The sequence below is a fragment of the Bos indicus genome, chromosome 21 (assembly GCF_029378745.1).
Source record: "Bos indicus isolate NIAB-ARS_2022 breed Sahiwal x Tharparkar chromosome 21, NIAB-ARS_B.indTharparkar_mat_pri_1.0, whole genome shotgun sequence".
NCBI classification, from domain to species: Eukaryota; Metazoa; Chordata; class Mammalia; order Artiodactyla; family Bovidae; genus Bos; species Bos indicus.
Window position 1 is genome coordinate 16843814 of NC_091780.1, and position 18236 is coordinate 16862049.

Here is an 18236-nt window from a genome sequence, read left to right on the forward strand (position 1 = left end):
TGGAAGAAAAGCTATGACCAACCTAGACAGCATGTTAAAAAGCAGAGACATTACTTTGCCAACAAAGGTCCATCTAGTCAAAACTGTGGTTTTTCCAGTGGTCATGTATGGATGTGAGAGCTGGACCATAAAGAAAACTGAGTACCAAAGAATTGATGCTTTTGAACTGTGGTGTTAGAGAAGACTCTTGAGAGTCCCTTGGACTGCAAGGAGATCAGACCAGTCCATCCTAAAGGAAATCAGTCCTGAATATTCATTGGAAGGACTAATGCTGAAGCTGAAACTCCAATGCTTTGGCCACCTGATGTGAAGAACTGACTCACTGGGAAAGACCCTAATGCTGGGAGGGATTGGGGGCAGGAGGAGAAGGGGACAACAAGGATGAGATGGTTGGATGACATCACTGACTCGATGGACTTGAGTTTGAGCAAACTCCGGGAGTTGGTGATGGACAGGGAAGCCTGGCATGCTGCAGTTCATGGGGTCGCAAAGAGTCAGACAGAACTGAGCGACTGAACTGAGCTGAAACTTTTAGGCTCAGATAGGTTTTTTCACTTCACTGGCCTCTTCTGTTGTTTTCCTGCAGTGTTTTTAGAAGATGACAGTGGCTCTCCTTAGGAGATTCCTGGCCTCTTTTCTCCTCCTTTTTCCACACGGACCTTCTTTTTCCTTCATCTCTGTTGCATCTCTCCTGCTCAATTTCTATTCCACGTTCAGCTCTTTCTCCTTTCTGTGGGACACTACTGCTCTAGAAGAGAACCGTGGCTGGTCAGGTTTGATAATTCAGATGCTCAGACTTCCCTATCCCCCTGACGTCACTATGGGAGGGGCAGAAAGCCTGCACTTTCCACTGCTGTTCTCAAATTGGCACATCTCACTTCCTGGAGATTTCTTTTTGGCTACTTCTGGTCTGACTGCAGGAGCCGTGCTCCTTCCAGTAAATTACTCTGCCTTCCCTGTATTGTGCTCACTCAGTTGTGTCCGACTCTTCGTGACCTTTTGGACTACAGCCTGCCAGCCTCCTCTGTCATGGGGTTTTTCAGGCAAGGATACTGAAGTGGGTTGCCATTTCCTTCTCCAACTTTCCCTGTAGCCTTTTTACATTTCCTAGATCTCACGTGAATAAGGCTGGAGGTTTAATCTCTGCATTTCCAACAGAATCCAACTACAACACCTGTCCTTAGCTGAGAGCTTTCTCTGAACAAAGGAAGTCTTGTAGTCAGCTTTGGGCTTTTCTGATCATCTTCACTGTGCATACAGTGTGTTGATCAGGAGGTTTTCCTTTTCACATTGCAAGAGATGTCAGTGTTGTGCGCTTCCTGTCTCCCAGTGGAGATCCTGCAGGGTCTGGTGAGCGGCAGCCTAAGAGGCTCGCTTGGGCAGGTCGTCAGCAGCCCTGCGGAGCAGGAGGGCATGGTCGGCCCCGTGTCCCTGCCCCGGAGAGCGGAGACCTTTGGAGGGTTTGACAGCCATCAGATGAATGCTTCAAAAGGTCAGTGGGGTGGTGGTGGTGGTTTTTAATATAATTGTATTTATTTATTTTTGGCTGTGCTAGGTCTTTGTCCCTGCACGGGCGTTTCTCTAGTTGCGGTGGGCTGGGGCTGCTGCCTGGTTTGGTGTGTGGGTTTCTCACTGTGGTTTCTGCGGAGCACCGGCTCTCGGGTGCACGGGCTCAGTGCCCCGCAGCATGTGGGATCTTCCTGGATCGGGGATGGAACCCGAGTCTGTTGCACTGGCAGGTGGATTCTTGGCAGGGAAGCCCCCAGGTCAGTGGTTTTAAGCTCATGTGCTCTTCTGGGCAGTTCTTCACCATCAGGACGAAAAACCATCTGTACTCAGTGGCTCCATCACCGCTGTCCTGCTCAGACAGGGAAGGTTTTAGTGAGGTCCTAAGTATCCAGCTGCTGGAACTCAAGGACCTCCATCTGTGTTGAGTTCATTTTGAGTAATAAGAGGTTTTCCTAAGATCTCAGCTAAGCTATAGCCAAAGGGGCAATAAGACTGTTTTTTTCCTTTCTGCTCCTAGTTCTTCTGTAGCAGTAAAACTGTGTAATAATCACGTGGCTGCCTTCTGCTGGCATTACTAAGATTCGGGAGTATTTTGTACCTAAGCTGTGTATGTAGTATTTTCTTGACTAATCTGTTTTGCAACTTGAAAAAAGTACTTGTTTGTTTGTGCAGGAGGTGAGAAGGAGGAGGGAGACGATGGCCAGGACCTTAGGAGGACCGAGTCGGACAGTGGTCTGAAAAAGGTATTTCTTGCTAAGAGACACTGCCTCCCTGCATCCTCCCGGGCCCTTCCTCTAAGCGCATTGTCTTGAAATTAGTCCACTGTGATCGTGTTTTGGACGCCCAGTTTGCTCTTTTAATTTCCTACTTCATCTTGAGAGGAAAGCACGTTTCTAAGCAAACAGCACCGTTCTGAGCCCCATGTTCTTGGCCGTCGGGCCTCTCTGGTTCTGGACATCACGTTCCGGCACACAGCTCCCCCGGCTGGACCGGTTCCACTGAGAGCCGTGTTTAAACACACACCACCCCCACCTGAACTCATTGCAAGGCTTCCGCAACAGTTCAGTGTCACCTCTTCACTGCCCCAATGTAGAAAGAACGAACATGGGACGTCACGGCATAAGTTAGACACACACTGAATATAATTTTTGCCTCAATCTTCATTTTCTTTACATGCACTTTTTTTTATTATTATTTTATAGGGTGGAAATGCTAACCTGGTATTTATGCATAAAAGAAACAGTGAGGTAAGGACACTCTGAGCTCTTTAAAGGAGTATGATTTTGTTGAAGTTCCAAGGTTGAGCCTGTTCATTTCTGCTTTGCCTTGTTGAGCAAACTATGCTGTCGTCGGCCCCAGGGCATCGTCCTGTCGGTTTTTTGCCAGAAAATTGCTGCCTCCTAAACCAGCCTCTGCTCCTCTGTCCTTGAGAAGCCCCTTGCTTTCTTTGAACGTGGGCCACGAAGCGCCCACAGTGGCTTCTCTCCATCCACGCACGCTGAGCAGAATTTGTCACCAGCTTGGCTGTAACTTTAACCTGGCACCCAAAGCTGCAGTGTGAAGCGTGACAGAGGAACTTGTGAGTGATTCTGCACTGTGGCTCCAGTTGAGTTTTCTTCTCTGAGCACTGCTTCTGACTCCATATGTCACTCTAAAAGGTAGTCCAGGCGTCCCCTGGCTAGAGACCAGGCTCCCTGCCTTCCGCCGACCCTGCGGGGTAACCCAGGTCTTTCACCGTCTCCCCATCTCCTCGGGTTCCTCTGAGGAGATCCTCTTGAAGGCTCCAAGCTTAGTTGACTCTGCACATGTGACACTGTGCAGCGGGAGCTGGACCCGGGACAGGGAGGGGCGGGGGTCCCTCTCAGGGTGTGCTCTGCGCTTCTCCCTGCTTTTCGTAGAACACCTGAAAATCCCTGAGGGGCTTCGTTTCAGAATGTCAGCTGCAGGGACTCGTTCCTTTTTCCCCTAAAACCCAGGCAGCGGTTTGTCTTCTGTGTTGGCCTGTTAGTCTGCACACTGTGACACCCTGAAGGAACCCCCTTCAGTGAATGAAGTAAACCTGCTTTCACACAGACTGCCCCACTCCTGTGCTGCTTAAAAAGCAGCCCTTTAGTTGTTTTTTCCACTTGCCAACTCCCCCCGCCCCACCCCACGCTGAGTGAGAAGAGTTGGGTAAGAGATCGTAGGCTAGTGGCTTCCAGGCATTCCAGCCCGGACTGCACACTGCGGGTGCTCAGCCAGAGTCAGCTGGCCAGCTGGGACTTCTTCTCTCTGTTAATTAAGAATAAACTTAAATGAGGGGCAAAAAGTATTCTCCAAAGAGCTAAGCCTAATAATTAAGTTTTTGTGTTTTCAAATAACTTAAAAGGAATACATGATCATGGGAGAAGATTGGAAAAACATCCAATAATGTAAAACAGGAAAGCAATAAGTAAATATCCTACCGCTGAGAAATAGATAGCTGCTATTATTAAATGTGTGGTGTTCTATCTTCAGCCTTTTCTTCCACAGGACATGTATTTATGTGTCTAAGTTTATGTGAGTGTGAATTGCATAAAAATAGTTTTGCACAGTTTGTTTCAATACTCCCTGGAACTTCATATCCTGCTTTTTTTTCTCTTAACACTCGAGAAGCATTTTCCTGAGACGTTTGTACAAAACATGCTATTTAACAGCTGTATATTATTATGCTAGTTGCCATAATGTAATCTTTCCAATGATCAATTCTTGCTCTGCTTTTTTGCTTTGTAAATGATGCAGCCAAGAGCATCTTCATACTTGTTTTTTTTTTGGCAAAGCTGTGATTATTTCCTCAGCATGCCATCCTCTGCCTAAAAAGGTTACACTGCATTGAACCCTGTCAGCACAAGAGGGTTCATCCATTCTCATCATGCTTTCACCAACACTAGGAATTCTTTTTTAATTGACATTTTGTTGGCTTGATAATTTTATTATCAAGTAGTTATTTCTTAATTTTTAATAACTTAATAACTACTTAATAAAGTAGTTATTTCTTAATTTTTGCATTCTTCTGACTTGAAATAAGGTTGAATCATTTTTAATATGTTACATATTCGACCGTTTGTATTTCTTCTTTTGTAAATCGCAGGTTTATGTTCCTTGCCTGTTTTTCTACTAGGATGTTTTTTGCTTATTGATCTGAGAGCCTTTTTTAAATCAAAGATTTTGTTTAACAGTTTGTTTTTGCCTCATTCTGTTCACTGTCTTCTTTGCCAGATTTTTATTATACATTTTTACATAGTAAAAGTTGAAATTTCGTGTGTGTGTTCTTAATTGCTGTCTTTGAAAAGCCTTCCCCGTTTCAAGATGAAAAAACATTCTCATATTTTCTTACAGCTCACTGAATTTTTTTTTCTGTGAGGCTGGATCCCAACTTAAGTTCTTCCAAAGATTTACCCAATTTCCTCAAAATACTTGACTGAATATTCTTATCTTCTCCATTGACTAGAAGTGCTTCTTACACTAAACGTGTGGTTTGCTTCTGAGCTTTCTGTTGGGTTAAACTGGGATGTGTGCCATCTTTGTGCCAGTCATTTTAAATAATTGGAGCTTTAGAATACTTCTCACTGTGCGTAACTTGCCCCCACACACAGTTACGCTTGTTTGATCTTATTTTGCTTCTCTTGGCTACTTGGGCGCTGGCTTACTCTGTGTGGTGCTTTCAGTTTGAAAATGCTTGAGTCGCAGGCCCCTTGCTGTGGGGTAGGGTGGGTTCCTGTCGGGTGACGCACAGGCTGCTGGGGTCTGAGGTGACGGCTTGTTGATTGCTTTTGCAGCAGGTCATCCAGAGCGTCGTCCATCTCCACGAGCTCCTCAGCACTCTGCAGGTATGTGCCTTTTCTCCTTTGTTCCCTCACTTCCTAGTTGAGACGGAGACCAACACGGGTGTGGCTGGCCTGGATCTTGGAGGTTTATACGTTTCTTATGGGTAAATACAGCCCTCAGACAAGAGAGACTGGCTCTCAGGATGAGAAAGGTTCCAAAATGCAGTGGTTAAGATCCCAGGCGGAGGGAATGGCAGCCCACTCCAGTATTCTTGCCTGGAGAACTCCATGAACAAAGGAGGCTGGTGGGCTTAGTCCATGGGGTCACAAAGAGCTGGACATGACTGAGCAACTTAGACTACGCTGCAGAGTCTCACTGATCTTCTAAGACTAGAGTTGCTGAGCAGATGGTGGATGGCAGGTACCCAGAGCACAGTTAACAGCCATGCCCCAGAGCCAGGGGGTGTGGGCCTTCACAGAGGAGATGCTTCCAGTCTGGACGGCCTTTGTAGGTATACGACTTTTTGCACCAGTGGTAAAGAACCCGCCTATCAGTGCAGGAGACGCGAGAGCAGGGTCAATTCCTGAGTCGGGAAGATCCCCAGGAGAAGGGCATGGCAGCCCACTCAGTATTCTTGCCTGGAGAATCCCATGGACAGAGGAGCCTGGCAGACTCCAGTCCATGGAGTTGCAAGGAGTGGGACCTGACTGAGTGCACATTCATACACAGTACCCTCAAATTCGGGTCCCTTCCTTTCTTAAAGATCTAACCAATCCAGTTCATACCTCCTCCCACCTCCAAAGGCACACAGCACCCCAGACAAGGCCACTGACTGCAAAATCGAAGTCTTGGCACCACTGACCTTCCCATTTGGTTGCTGCCCAGGGTTATCCTAGAGTACTTTTCCCAGAGCAGCTTAGAAAGCAGGGGAGGGCTGGAGTCTGGGTGTGGGCGCCATCCACCCTCGAGGCAGGCTAGGCACACAGTCCCCTCTTGTGGGCATTGTTCCCCCTCGTGGGCATTGCCCCCCTGGTGCTCATCACCCCCTGGTGCGCATCGTTCCCCCTCGTGCGTCTCCCCGCAGGGCGTGGTACTGCAGCAGGACAGCTACATCGAGGACCAGAAGCTGCTGCTGAGCGAGCGGGCGCTCACACGGACGGCGTCGCGGCCCAGCTCTCTCATCGAGCAGGAGAAGCAGCGCAGCCTGGAGAAGCAACGCCAGGACCTGGCCAACCTGCAGCGGCAGCAGGCACAGCACCAGGAGGAGAAGCGGCGGCACGAGCGCGAGTGGGAGTCCCGCGAGAGGGCGCTGCAGGAGCGCGAGGCGCGCCTGGCGCAGCGCGAGGACGAGCTGCGGCGCAGCTGCCAGGACCTGGAGCGCGAGCGCGAGGAGCTGCAGCAGCGGAAGGGCGCCTACCAGGGCGATCTGGAGCGCCTGCGCGCCGCCCAGCGGCAGCTCGAGCGCGAGCAGGAGCAGCTCCGACGGGACTCGGAGCGGCTCAGCCAGGTACCGGGCGAGGACCCTCGGAGTCCTGATGACCTCGAGGGCGGGATGTGGGGACACAAAGGGAGGCCCAAAAGGGCGTGGATGTGTGTATATATATGGCTGATTCGCAGTGTTATACAGCAGAAACTAACCGCATGGTAAAGCAGTTATCCTCCAATTAAAAAAATTACCCTCCGTGTGCCCAGCATGGAGGAAAGTAGGCAGATAGAATATATAGTATATAAAGGCTGATTTTATTGAATCTGTTTATGCGTCAGCAGAGGCGTAGGTGAGGAAATGAGTCTTTTTCTCCTTTTTGTCTGTAAGGGGTTTAGAAGTGCATGAAGGGTTGTAGTTTGGCCAGGCCACTGAAGGGGGAGTACCTGGCCCTTGGCCGGAGCCTGGCCCATTTAGGCTGGGGTAGCCTCAGTGTCTGTGAGGGTGGCGGTGAGCCATCCAGGATTTGGGGAGCAACCCCTCTGCTCTGTGCCACGTGAGAAATCAGAACCTAAAGGACCTCGTAGCTGAACAGAGACAACTCACTGCAGGCACCAGACACACGGTGCCTGAGCTCACAGAGCAGTAAGGGCTCCGATGCCCGGGTTAGTGAGAGAACGCTTGTGGTGGGGTCAGTGGGCCTCAGCTACAGGGCTGGGCCCATCCCAGCCACAGAGGGGAGAGAGGATATTCTTGCTCGGGGCCGCTCAGACATCTGGGCCCTGCTTCATTCCCGATATGCCTTGCCACTGTGGATGCAGCCTTTTCCTGCAGCCGCTGCTGATTCAGGAAGGCCTTCCATATGTGGGGAGCACACTGACCCCCAGGTTTGTTTCAGTGGTAGTCCCTGGCTATTCTAGAACAGGGAAGCCAGAGCCTCCTGGGTATCCTGATACCCATGTTGCCATTCGTTTGATTGATTGACCTTGAACAGTGAAGGAAAAGCATACTGCCGTCTTCCAGAGGGGGATAGTTAGGCTTCGTGCAGAGGTTTCCAGGTGTGTGGGGAGCACGGGGGCTGGGCCGTGCTTCGTGTGGCCCAAGAATGTGTTCCCCAGGGAAGGCTGCCCGGAGAACACAGAGTCTATCTCTCTAATCTTCGGTTTGACCTTTGACCAGGATCTTGGTGTAAGCAAGGATCTTGGTCGTCTAACCTGAACAGACTTCTCTAATCTCTTAGCAATGAAATAATTATCCACTCATGCATTTAAATCAGTCATCGGATAAGCAGCTCTTCCTGCCTCTCCAGGGGATGGGAATTGTGAGCTGCCTCATCCAAGGTGCTACTCATTCTTTACAGTGCTAATAATAGAAGTAGTCAAGGTATCAAAATGGTCATTTAGCACTTTCATAGATCCTGCAGGGGGTTGGGGGCAGGGAATGGAACTGAGAAGTTCGGGGTCTTTATTTCAAGTTCTCCAGAGTCCAAGGCAGTGAGTGTGCACAGGTCTGACACACCAGCATCCCCAGTGACCTTATGCATCGCCCACTGAGCAGTCACTGAGGACGCTGCCAGTCCCCCAAGTCACATCCCTTCTCTCAACCATGCACAGGTTTCATATCAAAACACCAAGCTGCTGCGGATCCCATCCTTCTCTCCGAACCCTGAGGAGACCCCCTCGCCACCTGCACCTTCAATAGCCAAATCAGGGTCATTGGACTCAGAACTCTCAGTGTCCCCCAAAAGGAACAGCATCTCTCGGACACACAAAGAAAAGGGGCCTTTTCACATGCTGAGTTCAGCCAGCCAGACAAACAAAGCACCAGAGGCTCAGAGCCAGACCCCAGTGTCCACATCCACCCGCCTGTTCGGGTTAGCTAAGCCAAAGGAAAAGAAGGAGAAGAAGAAGAAGGGCAAAGGAAGCCGCTCACAGCCCGGGGGTAAGTCACACACCAGGTCTCCTTCAGGCCGCACCGCCCCTGGGGGCTCTGGCAGCACAGGAGGAGTTACAAAGAGGTGCCTGCCTTTCAGGGGCGTAGAAGCTGACCCCCATATGTCTCACCAGACCCACGTGTTCTGCCCATAGGGGACTGTTGGAACTTACGCTGAGAACTGAAATTCAGGGAGCTTTTAGGAACCCACTTTGTGTGGCATGTGTGCAGAGTACGGAGCGCAGGCTCCTTTCTCACGCTTCCTGTCCAGATGAGGAGCAGAAACTCGGTGAATCAGTTACAGGCCTCCCTGCCGTTCGGCCTGGTCCAGTAATAAGTACTTCAATGGAAAGCTGAATTTGTTGCAATCTCAGAAGATACTTAACCAGTCACTAACATTTTTATTTAAAGACACAAGGTGAGATACTTGTATAAAGAAATTTGTACTGTAAAGGAGGATGATTTTTTTTAAAGATTCTGTATATTCATATGCAAGTACTTTCCCTTACCACATAAACATATTTAAACGTAAAAGATGCAAATTGCTTATGTGCTCTTGTAAAGTTTAAGGCTTTACATAACATTTCAAAAAGCAACAGAACTGACGCTGTCTTCTAAAAGACCCAGGAGGAAAAAGAAAAGTAACATACTAATAGGTGCTTGGTGAGCGTTTTCCGAGGGCAGCTTTAATCCTGCAGGAGATATGAGGCAGGTGTTTTTGAGCCCAGACAGCCAGGAACCCTGCAGCTCAGGATTAGCTGACGTTCCCGCCAGCGCAGGGCACACAATCAGACCACACGACACAAGGTTGAGTCCTTCTCATCAGGGTTGGCTCTCCCTTCTGTGCGGGAGGGTGCAGAGAAATCCCTGTTTCCAGGCTTGTCTTCTGTCGAGTTCAAGGATGTATAGACAGAGGACATCATTGAGGACCTCATTCACTGTATCAGTGGAGGGGGCGCCGCAGCAGAAGTCATCACCCACCTGCCCAGCGTCTGTTTGCATCCCGGGGGACTTGTGTTTAGGGAAGAGAGGCCAGAATTTACCAATGAAAAGAGCATTTTTGTCTGAATTTCTCTCTCCCTCTTGGCTTCCTTTTTCCAGATGGCCTCGCGTCGGAGGTGCCCGCGGAGGGGGAAGAGATTATCTGCTGACCGGTCCCGCTGCCGTCCTGCCCGGTGACATCCACCCCCAACATCCTGTGTGCACTTCCCCCCAACTGACGCCCACGCCCCGCGGCCCTCCCCACTGCCCTGGGGCCTGGGCCCGAGGGACAGATGGTCCTGGGGGTCAGGGTGGGGCAGGAGGCCCGGGATTGCGACCCAACCACTGGCCGGCCCTGCTGAGGTCACATTACAACGAGGATAGTGGCCCCGGAAGTCCAGGCGATGGTTGTGGACATGTCAGGAATGCCTCGAGGCCGAGAGGGTGTTTCCGAATGTGGTCTGAAGCTCTGGCTGCCTTTTGATTTGGGGGAACAGAACCAAAAATCAAACAGCAAGTAGTTTGCGCTTTGTCTGAATGCGTATGGTACCCATCTGTATAGACACGTGGAATACGATGGGACTGTGCGTGAACTGCACCAGACGCCTGGCGGGCTCAGCTCCGCACAAGGGTGTTGACCCCACCACTCGGTGGGTGCACTCCGAGTCTCAGCCGCTGGTCCCCCCAGGCTGTCTCCCGGGAAACCCACCCGTGCATACTTCACCTGCCTCTTCTGCGTGTAGTTCTCATTCAGAAGGGACAGCAAACAGTTGTGAAAACCAGTGAAAGAAGGCTCGATGTCTTTAAAAAGCAAATGATCCTGAAACACCTTGATTTTGGTGTTTCGGTTACTTTGGGGAAAAAAAAAGAAGTCATCAGATCTAAAAGAAATCCTGTATTGGCTTTCCAAGATGTTTGCCCACGGATTCTGGGCACAGAAGAAGTAAGAGAGGCCATCTTCCCGTCACCCCCGCAGAGTGACACTTTCCGGTCATCACTGGCCATTCGCATATGACCATGACCCCCTGGCCATCCCCCTGGGGCCTCGCAGTGGCTCCCCAGGGAAGCCTTTGCTGCCTGTGCCCCCGCCAGGGGAGAGGGTGGCCTCCGGCGCTCCTCTGCCTGCCCTGAGGCCACCTGCCTCTTCCTCCGGGGTGGGGTGACCGCCCTATCCTAGACAACTGGGCGTATGGAGTAGTTCAGACCAGGAGAAGAGCTGGCCCAGAAGGTACGGCCTGGAAGGGTCTCCTTCTGTCGGGAGGCCCGGCACAATTGTGGTTTCTCCAAGTTCTGCAGTCTAAAGTTCTGATGGTTACTGTGCCCTGGCCCTTGAAGATGCTACAAGCGCTGTCCGCTTGTTCTTTTCCTCCTCTCTCCTTTTTCTGTGTTTTCATCTGTATTCCTGGAGGCTCGTCACCAGCCTGCAGGTGCAGAGTGATTCCCCTGAGGCCCCGCACCTGCCGCGCTCGTTACCCCCCTCATTGTGGGGGAGGGGAAGACCCTGGAAAATGCTGTGCTTTCCACGTGGCCTTTGATTCCTGCCTTCGCCGCTCAGGAGCGTGGGTCTTTGAACATAACCTTTTTAAAAACAAACAGGTCTGTACCTTGGTGCTTGTTGATGAGTTGCAAGCTGGCCTTGCAGATGGAGATATCTATCTTTCAGTTTATTTGAAAGAGGTCTGGTTTAAAAGTTTTAGCTTTAGATTTATTTATTTGTGTGCCGGGTGCATGTGTGTGTGTGTCCGTGTGTGTGCGTACGTGCGTGTGTGTTAAGGGTGAACACACCAGCCCAACGGTTTTGACTGTGTCCGGTCAAGCAGCCCACGCTGCATCCTCACTCCTCCAGGTCTGTCAAAGTGCCTTGAAGGCCCAAAGGAAAATTAAGGGTGGGGGGTGAAGTCCCTTTCTTTCCCTCCTCCCACCCCAACCTCATTCTTTGACCAAGAGAGGTCTTCTTCCTGAGAGTTAAAAAAACTCGCCACCCATGGGCTTCATGTGCCTCGTTTTATCACGGCGATTTCTTACCCTTCAGAAAGGCTTTGAGAACCAGCTGATTTTTGACTGAACCTCGATATGCACCCCCTTAACCCTCCGACCAAAGACCCTGAACATCAGAAGGTTAGGTTGCCTCCGCCGCCAGTCCCTACAGCTCCGAGGATGGCCAGCCTGCCATGGCCTTGCTTAGACCCCCAGGGAGCTCAGCGCTCTGTCCTGGTCACTGGTTCGGGGGGCCCACGTCCTCCTCCCGGCGTCTGTGTAGGCCCGACCCCCCCAGCCCTGGGTGCGAAGCCAGGGCTTGGTGCTGGTGGCCGTGCCCTCACACAGGCTCTCCACCAGAGGCGCCCGGACAGAGTTTCCGTCACCACACAGCTGGATTTCAGTTTCAAAGTGTCCTTCGTTCCCACCTGGTGTGAAGTAGCGGTTGCCTCGGCTGTTTGGTGGCAGTTTTCTGAAACGATTAGCCCTCCGCCTGCACCCCACCTGGTCGGGTTGTGGTTGGACGAGTTTCGAATCTGAATCCCAGGACGTCTTCCCCCTGACCCAGACCCGTGCTTCTCCGTGCCTTGGCCCCTTCTCCCCTTCCAGTGTGGGGTTTGGGGAGCCACCTGGGATTGTTGCTGCTCCTGCTTTTGCTTCTGACCTCGAGGCCGCCTCCGCCCTCGAGGCCGCCTCCGCCCTCGAGGCCTGACCTGCTTGCTGAGGTTTCTTTCCTGTGAGAAGGGGCCGCCTCTCAGGGCGACTCAGACTCTGCTCTCTGCAGCGTCCCCAAGCTGGGAAGGCAAGCTTCTCAGCTTAGGGAATCAGGAGCCTGACCTCCCTTGCGTTTAGATTTTGGGGAGCAGATGGAGACACCACCCAGGGTCCCAGAATCGAGTGAGTCACCTGGAAGGAGGCTGCGCCTTCTCTCAGGACTCCCGTCATCTCAGTGGTCGCTATCCTAGTCGGGCGACGTGTGCACTTTAAACGCTCCCCGTGGTTGGCTTCACTCCGCGACAATCAGCTATTGACTGTTTTCTTTGAAAATGGAGAGAGTTAACAACAGCCCAGTTGCTGTCATTCAGCCTTTGCCAACATTCCCCCCTCTACCGCTATGAGAGTGGTCTGTGGGGAGGAACTCCTTAACGAGGTTTTGGTTTTTATTTGGAAAGGTACGAACCTTACCTTTTATCCTCTCACGTCTCAGGGTAATACCACTAAAAGTTGTTCTTTGCAGACATTCTCCTGTTACTTGCTGTCTTCCCGAGCCCCTAGTTGCAGCAGTAGGGAGCACGCACTGTAAGACCCTTGGGGTTTGTTTGTTTGGAGGGTGGGTGTTAGTGTGTCTGGGTTTATAAATAGGCCCCACCTTAACTAAAAGATAGCACCATTAGCCTTAGGGCCAGACCTCCAACCTGGAGGGTGTGGTTCACAGCAGTACTCTAATTCATCCCTCAGACCCCGAGTTCTGTTTTCCAGAGCCAGTTCTTGCTCCCAAGGATCTGTTGTCAGCTTGGAGCTGTGGTTGTTGATGCAGCATTGATGGGGGGCCCGGTGTGCCCCGCGGACAGCCATGTCCAGGGGCTGGTTGTGAGGGAGAAGTTGGGAGAAACGGACTGGAAAGTGGGCTTCAGCAGCCAAAAGAGGGTGGTTCGGAGGGGACCCCAGCCACTGCTGAGGATTCTGGACATGCTTGGACTGCAGACGCCCAGAAAGAACCCTCTGTGTCGCAGCGGCGGTGGCTAAGGCTTGGCGCCCGCCATCCCACAGCAGGGCCGTGTGACATGCTCACCGGCGGCCCCGGGTCACAGCCCTGCCTGGCGCTGCTGCTCCGGTCGACCCTCAGAGACAAGGAAGAAGGCCAGCGGTTCGTTTGGGTTGGCTTTGTTTTCTTCAGTGTAGTGTAACATTCCTAGTTAACCTGTGCTTTGAAATCTCCTGCCTGCTGGCCAGGTTTTAGGACGAGAAGTCTTTCAGTGCTGCCGTTAAGAGGGAAAAAACAAAAACAACAAAGGCTTCTTTCCATGTACCAGTCGAATTTAATTTGTCAGAAGCTTAGCCGGCCTTGAGTTCCTCCTCCATCTTGCGAAGATTTAAAGACGGGCAGACCCAGCTGGCTGACGTGTCTCCTGCCGTGGACGGCGGCCGCCTGCTCTGGATCCCCGGGCCGCGCCGGGCCTCTGCTCACCCCGCCCGGACCTCCCCGGGCTCCAGAGCTCTGACGGGCCACCGCGGTCAGCGTTCCGTCTGAGGTTCCCGGCGTGTCACCCCCCTGACGCACAGGACACCCCAGGACATGCAGGAGGCTGGTTCCCAGACACCTGATACCTCTGCTGTCTTTTCGTCGTTTTCAGATGCTAAATGGACATTTCTGTGCTGAATCCTATTAATTAAAAGGGGGTTAAAACCCAGATGCTGTATATTAATTTGTAATTATGTATAAAGTAAAAGCAGTTTTAAACTGTAAAGATTTTTTTTTTCAGTGTGTTTCCTGGAATTTTGCCACAACATCCTGGCTTTGTATTTTATTTATCTTCCTTTCTAGTTATCGGCTTCAGACCCTTGTAAAGCCCCCCTCCACCTTCCAAAAAAATAATAATAATAATAAATGTCCTTTAAGTCTCAGTGGTGACTCTGATTTATTCCTGTCCGGGTGAGCCTCCTGGAGTGAGTCCCAGGGAACTCCTGTTCCTGGTGAGAGGCCCGCCCCCTCCCCAGCTGTGAGGGAGCCTTCGACCCAGTGAAGCCTTATTTCTGTATCTTTGGGAAAGACCACCCCGGAGCACAAAGTGGTTCCTGGGGAACTTAAGTCCCCCCGGAGCCCAACCCTAGCTTGGAGGCACCAAGAGTCAGAACCGTTGCCCGTCAGAGAAGTGCGGTGAAAAACGTCCTTGTTACAGATCCTGCTGCTGTAGGTCCTACTGTGTAAAAAAGATGAATGTCAGTTTACCTCCCTGCTGACTTTTTTCCAGCCCGTCCCACCCCCAAACAAGGCAATTGCCAAAAACACGAATTCAGGGAGAAGAATCTCCCTGCATGTAGCTCCGAAGGGATTTACTGGGTCTGATCCTCAGAAACTGCTGGAATGCACGGTAGGAGCTGCTGTACCTAACCCTAACCCGCCTGCAGGCGACTGTGCTGCTCTTCCTGCTCGCTGGCACCTCCTGGAGCCGAGCCTGCCCCCGTCCCCGCGAGAGGCCCCTGGGTGCAGCTGGTCACCGGTGTGATGCGGAAAACAGAATCAGCCTGGATTCGCAGCTCTGTGCTCCCAAGCTTCCCGTCCCTCCCCACACAGCAACAACCAAAAAGGAGAAAGTCCCGCCGGGTTGCCAAGCGCCTTCTCTCATTCGGTGAACTTGGACGCGCCTGGATTTCTAAAGAGTCTTGTAGCCCTGGCAATAGCTGCTGCCCCAGAAGCCAGGGAACAGAGGTCCCTTCTCTCCGCCGCCCACCCTCGGCCGTCAGGGCAGCTGCAGTGTCTGGACACCCCCAGCGGGGTGGGAGAGTGGTTCCCACGGCCCCATGCTCCTCTGCTGCCCTGCCCCCACCAGCTCCTGGCTTGGGTCTGAGCCAAGGACAGGCTCCCATCGCCCGGAGGCAGGAGAGGGGAGGAGGAACCATCCTTTGTTCAAGGAGAGGCCAAAGGCACAAAGCTGGGCAGGCTCCATGAGGACCAGCCAGCCAGCCAGACAGGTGCAGGGTCCCCGCCTGCTCCTGAAGGAGAAGGGGCCACTTCTACCCAAGGACCCCCACCCCCGCACCCCACTCAAAGGGAAACCCAGCCGTGCACCCAGGAAGCGAGTGTGCTAACTGCTGCGGCAGGACAGAGACAAGAGTCATGAACAAAGCCAGCAAGCAGAAGAAGAGCCTGCTGGGCAGGGAGGAACAGGGCCCCTCATTGGAACCGGAAGTAGAAGCAGATCCAAGGTCAAAAAGAGGATCAGAGTAGTGTCCCTGGTGGCTCAGTGGTCAAGAATCCGCCTGCCAACGTAGGAGACGTGGATTCCGGGTTCATTCTGTCCCTGGTCTGGGAAGATCCCACCTGCCGCGGAGCAACCAGTAAGCCCGCACACTCCAACCATTGAGCCTGTGCTCTAGAGCCCGGGGACCGCAACTGCTGAGCCCACCTGCCTCAGGTCCTGAAGCCCGTTTGTGCCTGGAGCCCATGCTCCACAGCAAGAAAAGCCATCGCAGTGAGCAGTGCGCACACTGCACCTCCGCTCACCACAACCAGAGAAAGCTTCTGCAGCTACGGAGACCCAGCACAGCCAAACACTTTAATTAAAAATCTGAACGCTCCCTCTCTTAGCACATTCTTGGCTCAGCCTGGGGCCACGACCACCTTCCCAGCAAGTCCCCCTGCCTCCCCAGCCACCCCTCCCATTCCAGGCTCCTTGGGAGATTCCTTCTTCCTTGGGCTTCCCTGGTGGCTCGGTGAAGAATCTGCCTGCAATGCAGAAGTGGGTTGGGTCCCTGGATTGGGCAAATTCCCCTGGAAAAGGGAAGGGCTACTCCAGTATTCTTGCCTGGAGAATTTGCACACCTCCCCCACCCCATCCCCATTCCTTCAGGGGCCCCAGGTCACGGCCAGAAGGTGGCCCAGAGGCAAAACAATCCAGGTGGACCATGTCCTCCTCGGAGGCCCTGAGAGGAGTCCCCAGTGGACAGGGGTGGAACCCGGTGCACCCCAGACTTGGAGGCTGTGGGCCCCACCGGCCTCCCAAGTCCTTCAGTGTCCCAGTTGACCTGGGCCATCCCCAGGTCCCTCTGGACTGTTGTCATCACTTCCTCAGACGGCTGCAAATGGTCCCACTCAGGTTTGGGCTGCTCCTCCCTCCAGGAACCTTGAGAGACTTCCTTTCTTCCTGGGAAAGCGTCTCTGGACCCTCCGGATGGAGGTAGGAGGAGGGGAGGGGAGAGGGACCCAAGAAGGGGAAGGGCCTTGAGTGGCAGGACTTGGGGGCACAAGGAAGTGGCAGGCTGGCTCTGCAGACCTGCCGAGAACCAGCCTGCTTCTGTCTGCCTCCATTTGTACATCCCCTCCAGGGCCTTGAATTTCCCACCCCACCCCCACGGTTTCAGCTTTGGAGCTGGGTGGTTGCCTGGACAACCGGGCTCCCATCCTGGCCCCATCCCTGTGTCCAGAGTGGTGGGGCCCCAGTCACCTGAAACAATGCTCCCTCCACCCGCAGGAGCCTGGCAGCTGTGAGGAGCTGGGGATGGGGCCAGGCTGGGGTCCTGCGCCATTGAGGGGACCTGGACTGAGTCTGGGGGCCACAGGGTGAGTGGGAGAACAGGCGCAGACTGCAGAGTCTGAGCTCAACATCCAGTCTTGCCATCTGATGGCCAAATAACATGGGACAAGTTATTGATCCTGTTTGCCCCTGCTCCCTCTTCCATGCGGCAGCAGCCAGGGTGTTACTCAGAATTGCTGTGACAGTTTCACGAGAGGCTAGATGCTGATGATCCCCGAGCCTGTCACCCGTGGCTGTAGGAGGAGCCTGTCCCAGCAGCTGCGGCACCAGAATCCCATCCCCGACTCCATCTCCACATCTGGAGGTGAGCACCCAGAGGTGGAGACCACCTTCCCATCACCTGGCGTGACTCAGGGCTCCTTGTCTCTGGGCTTCTGGTTTGGAATACCTGTCACTTCCTAGAGGAAGACTTCCCAGACAGCCAGGGCAAGCCCAGCCCCTCCTTCCTGCCTGTCCCTTAGCATCCAGAACCCACCTGGAATGCCCGGCCTTAGGCTAGCGTCCCCTCCCCCTGGCTTGGGCTGGGCGAGCGCAAGAAGCCAGGTCTGGAAACAGATCCCCTCGAGTTCATACCCTGGTGCCCCACTCCTGTGTGTCCTGGGCCAACATGCTTAACCTCTCTGAGTGCTGTTTGTCTGTAAAACAGGGATGAAGGCACCTACCCCCATCCTTTTATTGTAAAAAAAAAAAAGCATGTTCTTTCTTTTTACTTGGCAAGAAGAGACAAGATAAAGGCGTGGATCTTGGGATGTGCAGATATGTGGGCCTGGTTGGAAGTACTTAACTGTGACGCCAGGGCTCCTATAGTGTTTCAGATTCTGGGTCAAAGAAACTTTGCCAGTGTCTCGTTTTTGCTTTGGATGACCTCCCCGTGGAAGGCCCAAGAGTGAGGGGTGCTCACTGGCTGGAGACCCACAGGTTTCATACCCTTGAGGCTCGTGGAATTAGACCAGCCCAGCCAGAGCCAGCGTCAGGCCCATCCTGCCAGCGTGCAGATACAAGGTTCTCCCTTAAGCCCAAGCTCCTCAAACCAGTCTTTAGATCCCTGCGTTTGAACTAGCTGTCTGCTTGTTAAAAATGCATCTCCCTAGGCCTAACCCAGGTTTAATGACTCAGAGTCTCCAGGGAGGAAGCTGGGGAATTTGCAGGGTTCACGAAATCCCTGGGGATAGTTCGAGAGACCCCGGGTGCACCCCCAGACTCCCCCCACCCAGGAGAGGTAAGTGTGGGGAAAGGGAGGTGAAAGAAGCTCCCATGTCCCACCCCTCGAAGCAGCGAGGTCCTCTCCACTCTACAAACGGAACTTCCCTCCATGGAATCCCACTCTTGTTGTGCAGGTAATTCTCCGTGAACATACTGGCTGTTGACAAGTC

The 18236-nt window shown here is 52.8% G+C and overlaps 1 protein-coding gene across 17 annotated transcripts in view; it reads left to right on the top strand.

The window, feature by feature from the left end:
- AKAP13 (A-kinase anchoring protein 13) overlaps positions 1-14233 on the top strand; it is a 324597-nt gene extending 310364 nt beyond the window's left edge. For 16 of the 17 annotated variants that reach the window (XM_070775967.1, XM_070775968.1, XM_070775963.1 and 13 more), the window contains 7 exons: positions 1331-1492; positions 2182-2252; positions 2712-2756; positions 5307-5357; positions 6380-6802; positions 8332-8659; positions 9752-14233. In XM_070775967.1, the coding sequence (XP_070632068.1) occupies positions 1331-1492; positions 2182-2252; positions 2712-2756; positions 5307-5357; positions 6380-6802; positions 8332-8659; positions 9752-9801 (1130 nt within the window). In that variant the 3' untranslated portion in view covers positions 9802-14233. The remainder of the gene's footprint in view (positions 1-1330; positions 1493-2181; positions 2253-2711; positions 2757-5306; positions 5358-6379; positions 6803-8331; positions 8660-9751) is intronic. The other variant, XM_070775971.1, reaches the window with a different exon arrangement.
- Positions 14234-18236: the final 4003 nt, after the last annotated feature.